This window comes from Anguilla rostrata, chromosome 6 (genome assembly GCF_018555375.3).
Source record: "Anguilla rostrata isolate EN2019 chromosome 6, ASM1855537v3, whole genome shotgun sequence".
NCBI lineage: Eukaryota > Metazoa > Chordata > Actinopteri > Anguilliformes > Anguillidae > Anguilla > Anguilla rostrata.
In genome coordinates, this window is record NC_057938.1 from 46,911,813 (window position 1) to 46,932,815 (window position 21,003).

The 21,003-nt window shown below is 39.6% G+C and overlaps 2 protein-coding genes across 2 annotated transcripts; one reads left to right on the plus strand and one right to left on the minus strand.

Moving 5' to 3' along the window:
- Positions 1-1,536: 1,536 nt before the first annotated feature.
- il20ra (interleukin 20 receptor, alpha) lies at positions 1,537-10,612 on the plus strand. Its single transcript, XM_064340097.1, has 7 exons — positions 1,537-1,799; positions 4,663-4,795; positions 5,411-5,610; positions 6,283-6,458; positions 7,021-7,165; positions 7,633-7,772; positions 8,346-10,612. Exons 1-7 carry the CDS (start codon positions 1,700-1,702, stop codon positions 9,156-9,158), a joined length of 1,707 nt encoding a protein of 568 aa, XP_064196167.1. The 5' UTR covers positions 1,537-1,699; the 3' UTR covers positions 9,159-10,612.
- Positions 10,613-17,811: 7,199 nt separating this feature from the next.
- On the minus strand, positions 17,812-20,959 carry slc35d3 (solute carrier family 35 member D3). Its single transcript, XM_064340098.1, has 2 exons — positions 19,723-20,959; positions 17,812-19,264 (listed from the first exon to the last, which is right to left on the minus strand). The coding sequence occupies exons 1-2, from the start codon at positions 20,156-20,158 to the stop codon at positions 18,447-18,449; spliced, it is 1,254 nt and encodes a 417-aa protein (XP_064196168.1). The 5' UTR covers positions 20,159-20,959; the 3' UTR covers positions 17,812-18,446.
- Positions 20,960-21,003: the final 44 nt, after the last annotated feature.

Here is a 21,003-nt window from a genome sequence, read left to right on the forward strand (position 1 = left end):
ATCATAGGTTATAAATAATAACTCCAGTATCGGTTTCATTCTAGTATGAAATGTGTGAAGTAAATCAGGCATTATTTTGTGTTGTTTCAAATTGCTCCGTCGTATAATCATTTTTTTATTAAAAAAAAAATTCATTTTACGCAAAATAGCATATTGTCTTGAACTATAAGAAAGGATGACTGACCATCGTGCTCCAAAAACTTACAAATATAATTAACGTACATTTTCACCCATATTTAAGTACACTTGTCTAAGGGCTAAATAAATAATTCATCTCAACAATTACATTTATTGTAAAATCAACAGAATTCCAGAAAATCTTTCTGTGTATCAATATTACTTCCAAAATTATTATTATTATTATTATTATTATTATTATTATTAGGAACATTTGAATCAATATTCCTCATGCGGTGTACAGTTCTTTATTGTTTAAATAAGCTGGGCCTTTGTAAAAGGGAAAGTGGACAAATGCATTTGGGTAAAGAAAATGACTTTCTTACCACTGTGAGACCGAAAAACTATATTTCATTCTAATTCTCTTTGACAAAAATATTACTATTAGTACATAGATGTGTTTACGTCAATATTGTATTAATTATTTAAAAAGAGATTACTGAATTAAATAAAGGAACCACTAATCCAAACAAAGGAACTATTCAAATACAAAGTAACATTTTACCCCCTGGTTCACTTGTTAACCTGTGCTTGTCCACAGGGTGGCACTGTAACTGAATAATCTTTTTGTTCACATATTTACTGACAGAACGAGATCTAAGTGGGCTGCTAAGGAGCAATCTGACTCAGTGTCAAAATATATCAAGAATGTGGAAATACTGGTGCGCTAATGAGGTCGACTCATCATAAAGGTATCTAGATGTCTCTTGCACAGTTTCTGGTTATGTTTCGCTTCTGTGATTCATTGCAAAATTTCCCATAAAATACACAAAGTGTGTTCAAAAAATAAGAACATTTTTCTACAATCTGCAGATATGTTAATGCATAGCTAATGTAGTAATATATGACTAAATGTGCTAAATGTGCAGGTCAGAATTATGACATTTTAATTATGTCAAAGATTGAAAGAAGTATTTTATAAATTATTTCTGTATGCTCCTTGAAAAAATTACATTTGTAAACAGTACATTTTACAAATTTTACATTGGTCTTCACGGCTCTGGCAGTACTAATGGCAATCTATTAATAGGAGTAATAATATCTTATATATGGATGTCTGAATGTTTATCATGTAGCGTTTTGCGTAATAAGGTAGCCTAAAGTAAAACTTTAATATATAATAATAAGACTTAAAATGTAATGAGATATTTGTTCAACTTAGCATAAGAACAAATGTATGTGTGCATTCTTCCATTAAACGCCAATAATATAATAATATTTTATAATAATTAAAATGTTTTAATTGCACTCTTCATTCGTAACAGTGCAAGAAAGCAGCTCCTGTTATACCTTTCACATTCACGCATAACACAGAAAACCAAACTCCGCCCTATACGTAATACAGTCAGTCCCGTGGTTTCTTGCCATTCACCTTCCAGAAACCTTTGAGAGCAGTACCATGGCTGCGGTTTCGTCTGAGATGGAAGCAGGAAACTTATGTCGGTCTTCGAATTAAATTATTTAACACTGAAGAGCCAATGCCGTGTTTTACGCGCCTACACCCGCGGGATATCACGTCGGCATGAAGGAGCACGGCAATGAGAAGTACAAAGCTCATGGAACCTCAGTGCCGAAGAAAACTCTTCTGACTGTCTTATGCCTTCTAACATTGGAAGCTACAGGTACCTTTCATTTCAACCCAACAGTATCGGCTGCTGCGCAATGACTATCACTTCGCCTTCACTTTCGGTTGAATGTAACAAAGTAAAATTAAATACTTAATGACGATTATTGTCTATATATTTCACGAATGCTAAAATTGAAATACAAATTTTTTAAAATTTTATTCTTGAAACTGAATTGTAAATTGCATTGTAATAATAGGCTGTATACGTCTAGGCTGCCGTATAAACACATAGACCTGCTTATTATAATAAAAATCACAGTCTCCTATGGTTAGATTGCGCTTGCCTGTCCTCAAGATAAGTCCCGTGTGGTATGTACAAATATACACAGCCAGCGATATTTGATCATATGGCTTACTTAGATATTTTGTCATTAAAAAAAAAGAAATCTTATGTATGTAATCTAGTAATGCCATTATATATGTAATACTACCACCACTACTGGTACTAATACAAATGAATTTATTATTATTATTATTGTGTTTGAGGTTGTATAAATTTGTAAAATGTCACAAATGTAGTAATACCATCTTCAAACATAGGGGAATTGCAATACTGATAACATTTTTAATTTTTCCCCACATAAGGAAGTGGTCACTAGATATACATGATCGGTTTTTTCTGAGGAATAGGTTCTTTCTCACAATTGTCACTTTAAAGTTGGAAAACCCTTCCTGTACAACTTTTTGTCTACACTTAACTTTCTTTAAAAATTAAAAAAAAAAAAACTAGAATAGATGCAGTAGTCAAAATAAAAATGCTATTCCACTGTAAACAAGGGGAAAATGTGTCTGTTAACAGGTGTGCTGTGGGAGGGGGAAAGTACAATTCCAAGGGCCCTGACCGGCAGTTGCCCTCAAAAAATTGTGCTAGTAGTGTATAAGAATGGGGTGGTGGAGTCCAATGTGAGATCTTTTCATGGGGCCCATAATGCCTGGTGGCACTCCTGTTTGGCAATGATTAACATACACCAGTGGTTCTCAACTCGGGCCAGAAAGGGCCGGTGTGGGTGCAGGCTTTTGTTCCAACCAAGCAGTTACACACCCGATTCTACTAATCAACCTTAGGAGTCTTCACTAAGGACCTTGATTAGTAGAATCAGGTGTGTAACTGCTTGGTTGGAACAAAAGCCTGCACCCACACCGGCCCTTTCTGGCCCGAGTTGAGAACCACTGACATACACAATTCAGTTCAACATTTCTTATCTCGTGTGAACAAAAGCAGTCAGATTTCTAGCTCTGAAGTTAATACTGATAAAGATTTGTTTGAGATCCAGTATTCTGAAATGACTTCGATGTCATGGATGTACTTATATGTCTGTTTATATATCATGCTATCCTAAAAAGTACAATATTGTTTTCTTGACATAATTAGACTACTCTGTCTTGGGTCATTTCCATATCTTGCATTGCAAATAGTATCTAACTGATTCAAGAAAACCCAGCAGTACCAATCCTAGTATTAGAGTTCTCATTAGAAGTTGCCACATTCCTGAACATTTTCATTGTCTATCACTGTTTTAAAACACAAACTGTGAAACTTTGTAAAAAGAAAAAATCATTTGAAATGTATACAGTATCAATTTATAGGTTTGGGTTTGCCTCAAATTATCCCTTCATGTCCTCTCCAATCCCTGCTTTAACCACGTCCTCCCAAATGCTTCTTGTGACATACATAGCCAAATTCACTGTTTCACATTCTACAAAAGCTGTTGGGTAGGGTGTGAACCTCAGGAAGTGTGTGTGGGGCCACAAGCCTGCGGCAGTCACCTGCAGTTGGTTGAGTAAACGAAATTTAACTCATGAAAGCTACGAGCCCACATTTCCTGTTTTCAGCAATGTTTTCCTTTCCAAAGCTCAACCTGAAATCTGATTTTACACGGTTATATAAAATGCATGTATGAAGCTAAACAGTTTCAGAACAATTGGAGTAGCGTGTGTATACCGTTGCTAATGCTTTGAAATTAATTACATGTGGAGCTTACTAATCGGCACACCCCTTTGAGGCATTTGTGCTTTGTGTAGTAATGCAGCCAGTGGATTATGGCAGAGGTGTGCAATGAGTGCCATATCTGTTTCAGGTTGTCATGCTAACTTCTGCCCTTAATTATTTGATTAGCCCCAACATTCACACCATCTGACATTTTAGCTATATATCTGAAGGCCGTTTTTGTGTCCCTATATGAAAAGTTTTGCATTTGTGTATGTAGCCAATTAGCTAATTTAGCCTGGGGAATTGTTGGAAACGAAAACCTCCATAAACACTGGCCCTCCAGGATAAGAATTTCCCACTTCTGAATTATGGTAATGTAGACTTTGGCCAGTGGATTGGTAAATGTGGAGAAACCACCATGCAACAGGAAAAAAAACAAAAAAAAAACATTTTTGTGAATTGATCAAAACATATTTATCAACAAGAGAGAAAATTTGCATTACCCAGGGAGGAAGGGTTCTAGTCCCCTCATTCCTTAGTAGCGACTCCATAGCCAAATAGCTTTGTGTCGTCTTTATGAGCTGTGCGGTCTTCCAGTGCTGTGATTTCAGAACTGCGGGATGAAAGTTAGCAGCAGCAGCTCACTGCATGCATTTCCACGCATTGCTTCTCACGTCCTCCAAAACATCGTCCACTTAATAGCGAGATGTTTTCTGTCATGGTCCAGCTGAAACCATTGAATTTCACACTGAGGAGAAAAAGTGAGACAACAATTGTGTGCCCTGAAGCGCCAAGAACTTCAATAAAGAGCTGTTATTTTAATGTCTACAGTCAGAATGGCAAAATACGGTCATGCCTCATTTTTTAAAAATGATACTTTCATGCTATACAATACATTCTGTAATGGTTTTCTGTCCTTTTTTTCCAGTGGTCGCTCATGGCTCTAGAGTTGCCGCACCCCAAGCCGTCAGGTTCAGTTCCTACAATCTGAGGAATGTTCTGGAGTGGAGTCCCGGAGATGGAACAGGAAATAGGACGCGCTACACAGTTCAGTACGCAATGTGAGTACAAGTCCTCAACGTCCTGCTCATTTATATCACACACAAGCTGTTAGAGTGAGAATCACGCAGTCGCTGGTCATTTATAATCAGGCACATGTAAGACGAAGTAGTTTTGAATTCACAGCACAGAATTGCAGAAATGGGCAATTGTCGTCTTCGCTCATAACATTTTTTATGACACCATCACCAAATGCAGGGTACTGAAAAGTTAAGATTGGCGTTCGGTCCAGTCCAGGTACTTATACCAACAGCAAGTTTTCTAGTCATTTGTTCATATTTCTGACACTCATCCAGATAGAATGCATGGACATAATCAACATTGTGACTTAATTGAGTCAACAAGGTGTTCCAACTCCCGGTAAACTCTGACAGAAATGGAATATAAGCAATATATTCCAATATATTGTGCTGGTTTTAGATTCTTACATCTAATCTCAAAGAACACCCACATTACTCAGATTTACAGTATATTGCATTCAATTTTCATAAAGGAGCCATACTTTATTTAGATGGTGTCAAGTCTTGTTGTCCCCCCTGAGTCAACTAATGGGAAGTTCTAACAGAGTGTGCTGCTGGATGCAAGCTTGTGGTTTTAAGGTTTCTGTTCGTTCTCAGATACGGTGATGGGGAGAAGAACAAGAACAGGGTGGTGTGGAGGACTAAGAGGCAGTGTATGGATACTCTCCAGACTCTCTGCGATCTGTCAAATGAGACCAGAGACCTGGAAGAGGAGTACTACGGCAGGGTGAAAGCCCTCAGTGCAGCAGGCGCCTCAAAATGGATCACAACAAGCAGGTTCATCCCCAAACGGCAGAGTGAGTAAACTCTTCTGTCTGTCTGTATATCTATCTATCTATCTATCTATCTATCTATCTATCTATCTATCTATCTATCTATCTATCTATCTATCTATCTATCTATCTATCTATCTATCTATCTATCTATCTATCTGTCTGTCTGTCTGTCTGTCTGTCTATCTATCTATCTATCTATCTATCTATCTATCTATCTATCTGTCTGTCTGTCTGTCTGTCTGTCTGTCTGTCTGTCTGTCTGTCTGTACAGTTTACACGCACGCACACACACATGCACACTCCTTAGCAGATAAGATTAGACATAAAGCAGTCCTTTATAGCTGTAATAAATCTAAATATAAAGCCTGAAGATGTACAACATAGAGGTTGAGTCTACAGCCTAATATAAAAAGTCTTTAAATCTTTTGACCTTCAATGTGCCTGTGTCTCATAATGTTGGCCTTTAGGACAAAGGTTGGTGACATGTTTTATTTTTTTATGCAAGTATATTTATTTTTATGTTACAACAAAGTCTGCCTTTGTGTATCACTAGTGATAATTGTCAGGACGATATGAAATATTTTACTATTTAAATTTTTCGGCCCGACATCATTTTATTTGCACGTTTGACTTGCATGTGTTTGATTTGCACGTGTTTCATTTGTGTTTGACTGTGATATCTTTTGTTATCAGCCACCTTCGGACCTCCCATCGTAAAAGTCACAGTCGCTGAGAGAAAACTGATCGTTAAACTGAAAGGCCCAATGAGGTGGAAGATTGGGAACAGCACAAAAGAGCAGTCTTTAGCAAAGTACTACCCTCAGATGATGTACAACGTATCCATCCACAACAATAACACCAAGAAAAAGGTTGGTATTCCCCTTGCTCTAAAGGTTATGTTTGTGTACATTTCTCTGTAGCTCTTTGTTCAGTGGTCAAATCAGCCAGTGCATAATTGGTATTCTGAATGAATGAGCATAGTTACATATCCACATTTGAAAAAAAAGACTAAAATGAATTATTTGCTTACTGTTCTGTTACACAATAAATAAATATAAATGTAGTGCCAAAATGGCACTTAAGTCAAAAAAGAGTGCTCAAAATAGGGCAATAGGGCAATGTTTGCATAAAAACACTGTGGTACTAACTTAGATGCTTTTTAATGGACCACGAGCCAACCATAAAGTGAGCTGTGTATAGGACTGTTGAGGAAGATTTCTCTGAGTAATTACATGTCACATGGGATAATGATACAAAAGTATTGTTAGTTTAACTTTGAAAATATTGTAGAGATTCCATGTGATATATTGACCTGGTTTTAATGCTGAGGACACTTACTTTGGCCTTGCACATTTTGGTAGAGCTGGGAATTAAGCGACTCATGAATTAAAGCTTGAATTAAAAAGTTTAATTTATGAATTTCTTTTTCAGATGATTTTCCTTCTTCATAATAACTCATTGGAATATGGTCTTCTGAACTACAGCACTGAGTTCTGTGTTTCTGCAAAGGTCCTCTTCTTATCCTTAACATTCCAGTCTCAAGCCTCTCACGACCAGTGTGTAACAACTGCCAAAGGTAAGACAGACAACAGTAAGGCCGGTTTCCCAGCAAAATTCCATGCATGCTGGGCCTGTTTGAAAGGATTAATAAGTTAGATTTACATCTGTGGAACTCTGCTCCTTCCTTGTGTAAACACCGTAACCATGCAAGCTGAAACAATCAAACTTTGTGCAGGCGCTTTCTCGTGTTACCCAGATATAGACTGACTTCCTGTCAAAAGCTTGCGTAGGTTCTTTTGCCGCGGCCTGTGTGCACGCGCGATTCACCGCACGTGTGTTTACGGACTCGCATTGTAACAAACCCGGAGTGCAGCTTGGGTTTTGGCAAATGGTTGTAGATAAAGATCACTGCAAACAGGAGGAAGTTGTCGAAAGCTGGTTTCAGTCCGTGCATTCATGCGTGTATGCTGTACGATTGATTTGTTTGGAACAATGAGTGTGTTTGTAACATCACTTTTCCCATCCTTGGTCCCCTCTCCACAGATCCCTTTTTTGACCAGATCTTGCTGGTGTTGCTGGGGTACATTTTGCCTTTAGCGCTCGCCACGTTTGTCCTGATGCTGATCGGTTGCATTGTGTACCACTACATTTTTGGCAATAAGCAGGAAAAGCCGTCCAATCTGGTAAGCCCTGTGCGGGGGATCTTCGCTTAAGGTTCTCATCAGAAGACTTCAGTCAAAGCTTGCTTATGTCTTATTGACTGACCATATAGGGTGAAAGGCAAAGGAAACACAAGGCGTTTAGAGCAGTGTTCTCATCACCATGCAGCATGTCGAAAGCTTATTAACAGAAACATTGGTTATATACCTTTAAATAATCCATTATTAGACATATCATTGAGAGAAGGGTAATGGTCAATGAAGAAATAGCACTAGCTGTTAATCTGTGTAAAATTACATTGCTGTGCAGAAGGGAAGGACATCTGTTATAGGTTTTTTCTCTATTGTTTATTTTAAAATGGCTATGGTTAACCATCATTGGTTGTCTTCATCGGAACTGTGTTCTAGATAAAACAGAAGAGATTTCTGTGGTTGTGTCCAACATCCAATCACGATAGCTGACACTGAGCTGATCAGAAGCTGATTGTGGTCATAACAGCTTGCTTCTGGTTTAGGATGCTGCTGAATGCTCTGTTGAAATGGTGGTAAAAATGGGGAGTAAAGTAACGCCCTCCATGTCGTTTCCTCTCTGTCTAGTGGGTGCGACACCTGCCCGTCACCGACCTGCTGCTCACCGTGAACCTCATCAGCATCAGCGTGCCCAAGCCCAGCCCCGAGGAGGAACCAAGGGAGCCGGACGTCCTGATCGAGTCCCCGTTTCCCCCCAAAGAGCCGGATGAGGGGAAGCCTCTGGTCCCCGGGAACCCGGCCTACGCCGCCCAAGCGTGCGTGCCCCCGCTCGCGCCCCGGCTGGAGCCCACGGGCGACAACGACGGCGAGGCCGACCCGTGGCGCTGCCGTTCGGCGCCCTGGCGGGATCAGAGCCAGGGCTCCGACTACGGGATCGTGGTGAAGGCCTCGTTGCCGGAGGAGGAGGAGGAGGAGGAGAAGAAGGAGGAGGAGGAGGAGGAGGAGGAGGGCGAAGGAGAGCCTGATGGACGCGGCGGGCCGGACGTCTCTTCCTCAGCGGTCAGGGATGGAGCTCGGCCGAGCGAACAGCTCCCACGGGACGACTGCGCGCGGTGGATGGCCTACAGGCGGCAGTTCCAGGCCGCCCGCACCAGCGGGCACGAAGAGGAGGAGGACCAGGAGGAGGCCGAGGACGCCGACACAGGTGGGAGCATCCTGGTGGACTGGGACCCGAACACCGGGAAACTTCAGATCCCGAGCCTCTCTCTGTTACAAATGGAACCCGACCAGGTCGAGGAGGAAAGACCGGAATGCGACCAGGTGCAACCGATGGACATTTTTTCCAACGTGTACGTCAGACAGTCGTCTGAGGCCTCCAGCGAATCGGAGGACGCCCTGACAAAAATTGAGAATAACTGGGCTCTACAGATCAATATGTAAAAATAATAAAAACGCATTCTTCACAGGGATTATTTATAAATATAGATATGTGTGTTCTTTTCTTGAATCAGGTTACTCAATTTAATATCTCATACAGAAGGTTTCCTAGCTTGGAGAGGAGCTAAATTGAGCTAATTTGAAGATGAATTAGATGGGGTGGATAAATTCCTGGGTGGAACAAAAGCTTGCAGACGTTTTGGGCCTCTGGGACCAGAAGTGAGTAGCTCTGGGTGAAGCATGCTTATCTCAGTGAATCCCTTATCTCAGTATAAACTATATTGTGTTTATAAATAATAATACTTACTATTTTTCCAGTTACAATAATACTGCAATTTCTATGGAATGTTTACATATCTAATTTGCTGTAATGAAGGATAATAATGAAGTTATTCACTCAGGTATTTTTTAAAGCAACTTTTTAATTAATATTTTATACTATATTTGTATTGATACATTGCTTATTTAAGCCCTTATTGAGGGATGTTGAATTATTAAGAAATATAGGCTTAATAGAATTGATGGTGTATGATTGAAGGCAGATTAAACTGATTTTCATAATGAATATTGAAGGTCAGGTTTTTTACCTTCTTATACAAGCTCTCCTGTAAGTGAGCCTAGGTCATATTTTTAACGCATTGAGCCTTCCTTGAAAATATAATCTTACTTGTGCACTTTAAGGCAGTTGTAATTTTGACTTTTTTTCTATTATATTTTAGTTAATGTGTCATTATATGTACCTTTCAAGGGGAAAAAAACCTTCTGGGAATATACTTTGCAGACATTGTTTAACAAGCCTACTAAGCTTATGACAGGACAGATATTCTGGAACACAGTTGAACAGGAATTCCATTACACATTCTGGATTATAATTAATATAGGGCTTTCATGTCACCAGTGCTGAGGTGGAACTGGGATTTCCCACCAAACTTTCACATATTCTTTTCACCAATGTTTTCATTATGTTAAAAAAAACACCAACACATTTAAAGGCTTTAAAAAAGCAGCTGTTTATTATTACTGTGGAAACAAAAGCAGTTTTGTTGAACAATGATTGACCAGTTCAATGATTGTTCAACAAAACCCAGAAATGTGTAGCCACTTCTTTACGGCTCAGAAGAAGAAATCTAAATGAAGTATAAATATACAACCTTACAGTTTCAAAATGTCTGTGCTATACATAGAAAGTACATGAATTGCCCTGATTTGATTTTCACTCATAATAATCCAGTGTATTCAAAATGTGAAATGTTGATTGGTAAAAAAATGAAATACTGAAATAATTACAGAAAGAAAAATCTATGTTGAAAATGGCAACAGGCTATATTGTAGTTGCACAGGAGAATTTAACTACTGTAACTGTAAATATATTCATAAGTTATGTTGCATGTTATTTTTGTTTTGTGATTAATTCATTGTTCAATCTGAATGTCATATTATAAAATATATATTTTTCATTGTGAGTGAAACTGGGCTTATTCACCTGTAGTGTCGCTTATTAATAAACGGCTAAGTTTAATTAAATGAAACAATCTTTTCACCATTTTGTGCTACCTAAGCATGCATTTCATCATTTAATGAGACCTACAGAGTAAAACGTCCAGTGTTAATTCAACTCTAGCAGTGTTAATTCAACTCTTAACAGATAACATTCGATCCAACTCTATATGTAATGTGGGACCAAATGTCATCTGTTAAGAGTTTGAATTAACACTGTTGGAGTTGAATTAACACTGGACATTTTACTCTGTGGAAGCAGCACAGTTGTTCACAGTTGTTCTCCACTGTGTAGATGGGGTCCAGGAGAAATAGACCATTGTGTCAGACCTGCACCATACAGAGCAGATGAAGTTAACTCACCACATGAAATGGCGTCTTATAATCTGCAAACATGAATGTTTTGCAAAAATTGAAAGTTTGGGGAAATTTATTTGAAACCCACATTAAATATGTTGCCTCTCTTTCTGACATGAGGCAGACTAAAAACAGAACGTTAGTACTGCGCAATTATGGTTAAAGATCCTTTGTTGTGCAGTCTATATATGTGAAGACGTGGGAATGGAAAAAATATGTTAGGGCGATTCCCACCAAAGATAACAGTGACGTGAAATAAAAAAAAAAAGATATTAGTAGAGATATTACAAACACACAAAACTAACACGTGTCACGGGTGGCTGTGGTTATTGAAGTAGAAGCTGTTTCCTGAAGTGGGTATTTGGTTTTTGTGTGGCCTAAAAGGTGGCCCAAATCCAACAGGCTCTGCACATTAACCAGCTAATACTGAGGTGGCACAGTGCTCCCCCTGAAAAACCTTTGCGTAAAGATTAGCATCAGCAAATGTGTTCTTTAATTTGCAAGATTTTAGTTCAGTTACAGAAAAGTACCCCTAACTGTGATCGTGTACGTTTTTATCCACTTCAGGCTCATATAACATGATATATATGATATCATATGCATATACTTTCACTGTGCACTCTTGAATTTGCTGTCCTGTTACATCTACTTCAACAGCAGATGAGACAGGACTCCATATCTGTTATGAGTAAAAAAAGCTAAAGGAGATGCCCGATAGTGAGCAGTTCATTAACTGAAAGCAGAGTGCTGGAATTTGGGTCCCTGGGGAAAGCAGAGAGGGAATATTTGGTCAGTTGTTCACCCCATTGGGAGTTTGTTTACCTCATGTGCTTGCTTTTTTTTGCTGGCCTGATTTTCGCTCTTTTGCTCTGTTTCTTGCTCTTTTTCTGCTACTCTGTAAAGCGCCTTTGTGACAGTTCTCTGTAAAAAGCGCTATATAAATAAAATTTATTTGATTTGATAATAGATGCACATAAATCAGAAGATGGCACTAATTTCAGGCACCTGATGTTCTTAATAGGTGCTGATTAGACATTACTATTCCCACAGCAATATTTTTTAGAGATTAACTATTAAACCAAAAGTTCATTGATTTTTTGTATGTTTTTACGACTGCTTATTAATTACTTCGACAGTTCCTGGCAGTGAAAATGGAAAACATTTTTTTTTTCCATTGATCATAATCCTTTAAAAAATCCATATTTATGTCACATTCTCCAAACGTTCAGTATACCCATGGTGTTCCAAATGACTTCCCTTGCCACCCCTTGTGGCCTCTCTGGCTACACCCTCTGCATTCTTTGGTAAGAAAATACCTGATACTTGATATTTCAAAACAACCCTGTCTCAAATCTCACACCTGCGTGCCATATGCGTGACAGTCTATTGACCTACTTGGCCAGTGGACAGATTGGAAGGCTCAAAATATGAAACTAAGCAGTTTTTCTTTTACTCTGACAAGTAAAAAAAAGTTCAGGAAACTAAAGCCAACAGTCAGACTACCACCTGAGGGCTTCAGAGCACAAAGTCTATCCCTAGATTCACCGGGGGAAACACACTGGACCACATTCAGAAATGAAGGCATCTTATACAAACGGGAATTATATAAATACATAAATAAAGTAAAGAGAAAGTTATTTTTGCATTTATTGTTCAAGGTACTGTAACTTCAATTATGATGAAATTACAACATCAAAATTTCAGGATTTTTAAAAATGGAATTGCTCCAGAAATCTTACAGTAGTAAGTTTTAGTTTAGTTGAATAATAAGCATTTTTTCTACTTTCCACAAAACCTTTATTAAGAAAGTTTCTCAAAAGCAGTCTTTTCACATTTGATGATCCTATGATATAATACGATGTTCCACCACGTAATATCTATATCTCTTTCACAAACACTTATAAATACCTAACCAAGATCGATCGACGTTTTACAACTTTGCAGTACATGATTGACTGCATTATTAATATCAATGAGGGAAGCTCCAGATATCAATGCCTTTTTAACCACAGCATTTCCACTAGATGGAGCCATTTCTCCGTGATAAACAATGATGTCTCATAGTGCCTGTGCAGAGTAAATTAGTTTTATAATTCACTAAACAAGGGCACTGTCCCTCCCAGGAACCTAATATTTCTGCTCAAGTCGTAGGTTCATATTAGAAGCAGAAAACAATTTCACCTGTAATATATAGGGTACGAATTAAAAAGTTATTATTTTCCTGGAAAAAAGCATGAACAGTTATGAGTATATTGTAAAGGAACTCACAAATAATTTTATGGAAATGCAAAATGTGGAATTGGAGGTAGTAATCCGATATTATCAGTTCATGGCAGTGAGCTTCAAGTTAGAAGAAAAAAACAGAATTGAAGTGATGTGTAACCCCTTCCCGGAAACATGCTGACTGTGCGAGAAAATATAGGGCATTAAATGATAGGGGTGGGTGTATCTAAATCCGAAGACTGCACTGAGGATAATGCGCTGTAGTGCAGTTCATTTCAGGGATATTCGATAGAATATGCAGAGAAATGACATTAGCCGAAGAAGGGATAATTAAACGGAACACGAGAAAACGGCAATTCGGTGGGTCGGATAACGAGGGTAAGGGATCCACGCCTATCAATTCAATGCCCTATGTAGGCTATCCCTGCAGTCAGCATGTTTCCGCGAATGGGTTACACAGGCACTTCACTTCTGGTTTTAATGCCACCCCCGCCCCCCGTACCGAATACAGATAGATAGGCTAGTCTGTCATTTTGTAGGCCTACTTGGACAAATTGGCTACACACAGGCATACAAACGATTTTGTCGCCATAGAGCTATTCACATTCAATGAAACCTTATTGGGATGTTAAATGTAACGTGACCGACAACAATTACGACAGCGGATTTGTCGTATGCCTAATTTGCACCTGTAGCCTACACGTTGAATAAATGTCCACATCCCAGCGTCCCCAAGTATTAATTTCCTCATTTCATATACAATCACTTTTACTGAAGACAGCAGCACTTGCTTGTTCACTTATACTGCTTATTTTGCACAAATTGGAGGTGAAGAGGTGATATTGAAGACAGCGGTGTAACGAAACATAAATCTAGTGCAATTGCTTTCTCCGCCTGAAAAGTCTGTGATGACTTCGTTAATGACCAGGAATCCCTCCAGCTAATCTTACAGCCCCAGCTCCGGGGGTTACTCATCGAACGAATCCGAGGGGTAATATACAAGTATGAACAAATCTATCACACACAGCTCCTAACCCTTTTCATTATGGTGAACCGGATTTTATGGTTCAAAAATGGTCGTATAGTAGATTCATGGCCCGAGCTCGTCACTTTCTGCTTCGCGCTAAAGGAAATCCATAACGTTGACTGCGGTGGGTAATAGCTCACAAGACGACGATAGATTGAGCGCTGGCAGCTTAATTCTGATAGATGGTTTATTAGCCAGGCTACTCACTAAAATTATTTCAGCCAACAATATTGCCATTAATTGGTGGTCTTAGTCTTGGAGATGTGGTCAGATGACGGTTGGCCTCTGGGATCCAACTAGGCCTACAGTCAGAACCCAGTCAGCAAGTCTGGATTGAGAGAGTGAGGTCAACAGACAATGACTGATGAGCAGCCATTACAGTCAGGATTCATGGACGCTGACCTTTGAACAAGGTGCTTACCTTGATCAGTAGGTCATGGTAGAACAGGCTGCATGTACATTACGATATGTAACTGCAGTGCCCCCCAACGTTGAAAAAAGGCAGGTAGATATTACTATGCAGTACCATAATCATGAATGTCATATTGAAAACTTTCCAAGAGCCATTCTTGGAATCCCTACCCCCAAGAGAATTCCACCAAAAAAAACTCTCTAGAACGTCTGTTCAGAAAGCATGGTCTATGAGAATTTTTTACTTTAAAGGATCCATGTGAATCTATGTGGTTCTCTTGCACAGATGTGCTGTAGCTATATCGAAACATACATACAGAAAAACCTAAGAAAAAAAAATATTTTCTGAAAGAGGACAATGATGTCTTAGGATTTTGCACCCATATATCAACAGTTCAGGATTAATTTAAGGCACAATGGTAGAAAAAAAGTAGACTCTCTAAAGTACAGATTTAGAGACAATAGTTCAATTATATTGTGAAGAAATATTGCTCTTGTGGTATGAAACGTCAGTAGAAGGGCTTGGCTCTCCCTGACATGGTACAATGAGTTCTCAACAGTCTGTGGGCAGAGAAAGAATGAGAGGGAGGTAAGGGGGGGTGGGGATGGGGGGAGAGGGAGGGAGGGGGAGAGAGAGGGAAGGGGATCGGAGGGAGTTGTAGAAGGTTAGGTACACTCAGAGACTGAGAGACTGTGTGAGAATTAAAGAATGTTTAAAAAAAAGTGAGTTAATATCAGGTTTTTGGAGGCTCTTGCCAAGACAGGGAGGCAGGGTGTCCTCTTCAAACATGACCAGACATCACATGTTCAACTCAAAAAACTTCCAGGTGTGAAAGGAAAATGGACACTTTATGACATATCCCTATCGTGCCCTCTATATAGACATATTTATTTATACCCATTACAGTTTTTAAATAAACAAAAATACTATTTATTTATATGGAACTAGTTTATACTAGTTTGTATAACCACAATACATTATGGAAATAAGCAATTAGGCTCTTTAAAAGTAGGATTTGTTTCATGGCGAGCTACCAAAAACATATAATACTAATAACAGAATTGTTCAGAAACGTGTCCATAAATTTACCATTGCAAGCCTTTGTACAACAAGGGCTAACACTCCATTAATTAGAAACCTTACAGAGCAAACCCATATGCTTCTTCCACCCTGGGCTTTCAGAATTTCCTTTTGTTACAAGGAGAGGCAAACTTTTGCAAAATCACGAAAAAATTAGGAGGAGAAATACCACAAGGATTTCCTTACAGGGAATCATTAGGTGTTATCTCCAAAGTGAAGAATGCTGTTTGATAACAAAAGAGCCGTTTAAGGTGATGTCTGTTCTACACATGAAATAAATACTGAAAACCTGTCGTAGACACTTGTATAACACTCCTGAAGTCGAGGGCAAGTAAATATGCTTTATGGCCAGTGACATCAAAGTCTTCAGAAACGGCCCGAAGAACATTCTAGATATCATGAAGAGTGATATAACATTTTGAAATTAAATCTAAAGATATAGCGTGCAGCAATCAGACCAATGTCCACAACAGAAGATAAGATGACATCATTAATGGCAATGTGAATTAAATATCACACAAAAAAAAAAAAACATGTAAATTAGAGGTATCATGCTGTTGGCTTAGAGAAGCATTGCCATTATAATGCTCTTCTATGTGTTGATGAGAAGCTTTGAAATGCATCACCTGTGCCAGTAGCATTAGCATGAAGCCACGCCACACAGAAACACATGGTGAAAAAAGGTTTTTGAAAAATGTGCTCTAAGACATACAGTATGTCTATTTTGGATGTTGAGCAACGAGTGAAATGGCTGCTCTTGGTTACCAGAAATGCATGAAAGCCTCCTGGTTGAGGAATGTTACACATGCCCAGTATTTTCCTCACGTCTCAGAAATGGGAACACGGCCAAAGCTAACAAAACCGAGAAGAGAAAACAGATAGAGCCGTGGAAACAGTTCAGCAGGCTATGCTGAACTCTACGCTCACGTTTCAATTAGTTCAAAGATCTCTTGCTCTGAGTCAAAACCTAGATTGGTTTTAGGGTAGTCTCCAATAGTTCCTTTTCAAGTAGTTTGTATTTTTAGACACATAATTTTTAATGAATGCAGACCTGCGTGACTACTGTAGCCTCATGCCAATTTACTGTTCCCAAACACATTTTTTTTCTACTGTGGCAGACAAAAGAAATTTGTTTACAAGAAATGAGAGTACCCACACAAACTTAACCCCCCCCCCCCCCCCCCCCCCCGCCCCACCATGTTGAATCAAATTTGTCCATTAAAGACACAAAAGAATAGAACAGGGCGTGGAGCACGGTGAAGATATTGCTGTTGACACCGCCTGTTTGTAATCCCCTTTTAATGATTTTTATCTCCGTTTCCTGCTTCATCACGGTCTTTCTTTTTCCTCTCCACTGACCACACTTTTGTTTTTCTGTGGGTTCTTGGAGGCATGCCACTCAAGAGTCTGGCACTATCTCCACTTCCTCAAATTAAATGTTTCAAAGGCACTTTGAGATGGAATTCCCTGCTGGTCAAACTGATTCTGGTGAGTGCATGAGCAGATTGCTTGCCCTTTTACCTCTCTGCATATATTCAGGAGGGAGTTTTCCTTGCATATATTTAGATAAGTCAGGATTTGAATAATTGCTTTAAACACATTTATCTTGAGATATATATATATATATACGACAGCAACTTTTGGTGCATTAAATTCTTCATGTAAACTGTTTCGTCCACAATGTGGGAGCTGTAATCCAATGATTTTGTATGTTCCAACTCAGACTGCATAAATGTGTACTGAAAGGCTATACAGTGGTTCACTAGTAGTAGTAGAATACTGTAGAATAAGACACTTCTCAAATTGTGTCCTTACCTATACCAGTTTCTAATTCAAGAACAAGAGATAAAGCAGCACAAAAGAAGGCAAACAAATTCCTTCTTTATAGCATGAGAAATTGTACACATTTTTCATGTGCTCTGGATAAAGCACTTAATTTGTACCAATATCGTTTAATTGAAAATCGAATTTAGTTTGCGTAGATTAGTACTCTTGGCAGCCGTACAATTTCGCAGGCAGTCTCATTAGGATGAGGACAAAAGGAAACCGACATCACAGTATCATTCTTCATATAAAACCCATTTGGATTTACTTGGCATCATACATGCACACTTGAGTCAGTATGGCTCTTCACTTGTCAAATATTGTCATCAATACATTGAACACATAATCTGAACAGGCATGTACGGTACGTGTAAACGTGCAAGAACAAATTCATTAAAATGTATACCTGTTTCATGACCACATGGCTTTTCATATCCTATTTAAACTATTATCTGTCTCATGAAAGCATTTTAGGAGATGGCTCTCTTTAATTTCATAGATTTTTCCATGTAGAGATTTCCATTGTCTGTGCACCATATTTTTTATTTGATTGCATTTTTGTTAAATTTATTCTGCTCATTTCATTTTATCAATATGCTATTATGACTGATCATTCAGTAATATAAAACATACTTATGGTTCCCCCCATATACATACAGAAATAGTCATATATTTCCTCCAATCTGTACAAAGAACCAAACTATTTAAAAATACTTCCCATTTAAGAAATAGTTTTTCTTTGAACTGCGTGTATGAAAAAAAGATCAGCAACACCAAAAACTTTATTTTCAGTGTTCAAGTAAGTTCATACTGGTCATTCAAAAATAACAACAACATGACATGCACCCACTCTCAATGGAAGGATTCACTATCAAGGACTTTGTAACTCCTCGTTATCAATTAAAGTGTCCTTCTTAAAAACCTTAAGGCTCCGAACAGACCTCCACACTCCTACGTAATTATCGCTCAGGGACGTATTGCTTGCCCCGCTCTCTGTTGGGTTGGCTTGTTTTTGTAATTCAATAGACTCCATTACACCACTTTCTTGTACAGTAGACTCCATATAGTCAGTTGGTTCCACAGGGCCCACCAATCCTCCATTTGGCACGACCTCAAGGTCTCCGTTTGGCTTTTTCTCCTCTACGTAAGGTTCCCCGGGCAACTCCTCGTCCTTGCTCGCCTCCTCCAGGTCCTGGTACTTGCTCTTCTTCACGGTCTCAAAGTACTTCACCGCACAATAAGTGACCGACCCGACCGTGTTGACCACCACGCCGGCTATGAAGAGACGGGTGGGCTTCACGTCCTCGAAGGCCAGCATGCCCACGGTGATGGTGGCTATGCTCTTGACCACGCCCACGAAGCTGGTGGTGACAGCAGAGTTGAGGTAGGTGCAGTGAAGCGTGGTGAAGTTCATGGCGCAGCCGATGACGATGCATGTGGTGAAGATGCAGGGGACGGCGGCGTCGCTCCAGCCGGGGAAGGACCACACGTTGACGATGTCCATGCTGACAAAGGCGCAGATCAGCAGCACGGGCGAGGCGGTGATGGCGATAACGTATTGGGCCGTCAACGGCCCATAGTCACTGTCTGTGCTCGCCTTCTGTATGAGCACCAGGTATGACGCGTGGATGATCACGGCCAGCACACCCGTCACGTACCCAAAAGGGTCACCCATGAGATCCCCCGCGCCTGAGGGAACAGCGACACCGGGCGTCACGAACAAAAACAGAGATCAAATTATTTCCCATAGTTTTACGCCGTAACTGTACCATGATGTGAACAAAGCACCGCAGACGACTACAGCACATTTTCTTCAAGTACATCAGAAATTTTTAATTGTTAATGTAATTGAGCACATTTAAATGCATTGCTACTAGAAGGCAGCATTACAATAACATCGGACATGCATATCTGTGAGAACCGTTAACATAATTCTGCGCATAAAACATGCTGCTAATGTTATAGTCGTTGGAATTCCTCATTACAAATGTCCACAGTGCCTTCACAGACAATGCACATATATATTCTGAACAGTGTTACGTCTGAAAAATGTACTTTTAAGTGTATACATAAGATGTGAATAATTTATTCATCTCGTACAAGTGATGTTTCAAAAATTAACAAGAGAAAAAAGAGTAGAACAGTACCGGCTAAAGCTGCACCGATGGTTGTGATGAGCACCGCTGTTGTTACTCCAAGGGACGGGATTCCATTCTTCAAGATGCAGACCCCAATACTCAGAGTGACCAAAGGTAGACATCGCTTAAATACCACATACATCGGCAAGCTGAGTCCTCGCAGCGACCACAGGGTTAGAGTTGACTGCAGCGTGGAAAGGATGCATACACTTGCGAAAACTTTGACTAAACTGAGACTGTACGGGGGGATGTCTATCTTCCCCAGTCTTCTAAGGATTTCCAAGGTGAGCGCCGCAGTGGTGCTAGTCAGGCACTGGATAAGAGTGAGGTAGTTGAAGTTATAAGTAGAAATGAGAAATTTTAGCAAAATGTTCAGAGATCCCGAGAAAAATCCGTGCGCAACTGCGACTGAAATGCCCAGCAACCGTCCCTTGCAAACTTCCATGCTTTCCTCGAAACGATTCCTTACGGCAAGTGGGAAAGAACAGAATAACGGGAGTAGCCTTACACTCAGCTCCCTTAACTACGCAGTGCTGCCTCCCTCTTCAAAAGCACCTATATAATTGTCCAAGTTATCGATGTCAGTCGAAAATTAGCTGGCAAGCAGGACCTTTTGTTTTTAGAGAAGTCCGGTTTGACACACGGATTCAAACTCAAAGGGAATACAGAAAAACGTGTATGTGCTGACGCATTTATTTCAGGGGGAGACTTCTCTTTTCATTTATTCAATTAACGCTTATTTCATTCGAGTTTTCTCCGCATCACGTGCAGTAAACCTCAACAGAGGAGAAAGGAGGAGGCGTATGCAGAATATTTACAACACACCCACCCATCCATCCGTGTCCCCTCTGCGCAAATTCGCGGAGATGAAGCGAGAGCCATTTGCGCTGGAATTGTGGCTGCGTGCGCGGCAGTCTCCGCAGCGCCTATTGTCCTTAAGTAGAAAAATGAAAATGCAAAACTCCACAGCCTACCCACTTACTTTGATAGCTTTTTCTTGTTTGTATTTACATAATAAACTACCAGGAAGTCAGCACCGGTGGGTTACAGTGCGTAGCCTATGTCGATCTTAAATCAAATCACTCACAACGACTAACTCTAAACTCTATGTATTTCAAAATTTCAAATTGGGCAAATTAAGCTTCTTTTCATGCGAACATCTGAGCACATGCACAGGTGTCAGGGCGATAGGAGCACTCATTTCTTAAATACATTGTAATTGCATTCGAAAATGGTCTTCCGGGACGCACCGTGCCAATATCAAACTGTCAGTTTCATTCTCCTTTGTCC

What these genes read in the sequence shown, in the direction of transcription:
- il20ra (XM_064340097.1), top strand. Translation starts at nt 1,700, where the DNA reads ATGAAGGAGCACGGCAATGAGAAGTACAAAGCTCATGGAACCTCAGTG. An exon ending in GTTCATCCCCAAACGGCAGA is followed by an intron (nt 5,611 to 6,282) that starts GTGAGTAAACTC and finishes TTTTGTTATCAG; the next exon opens with CCACCTTCGGACCTCCCATC. An exon ending in GTGTGTAACAACTGCCAAAG is followed by an intron (nt 7,166 to 7,632) that starts GTAAGACAGACA and finishes CCCTCTCCACAG; the next exon opens with ATCCCTTTTTTGACCAGATC.
- slc35d3 (XM_064340098.1), bottom strand. Translation starts at nt 20,158, where the DNA reads ATGGAAGTTTGCAAGGGACGGTTGCTGGGCATTTCAGTCGCAGTTGCG. An exon ending in CATCGGTGCAGCTTTAGCCG is followed by an intron (nt 19,265 to 19,722) that starts GTACTGTTCTAC and finishes CTGTTCCCTCAG; the next exon opens with GCGCGGGGGATCTCATGGGT.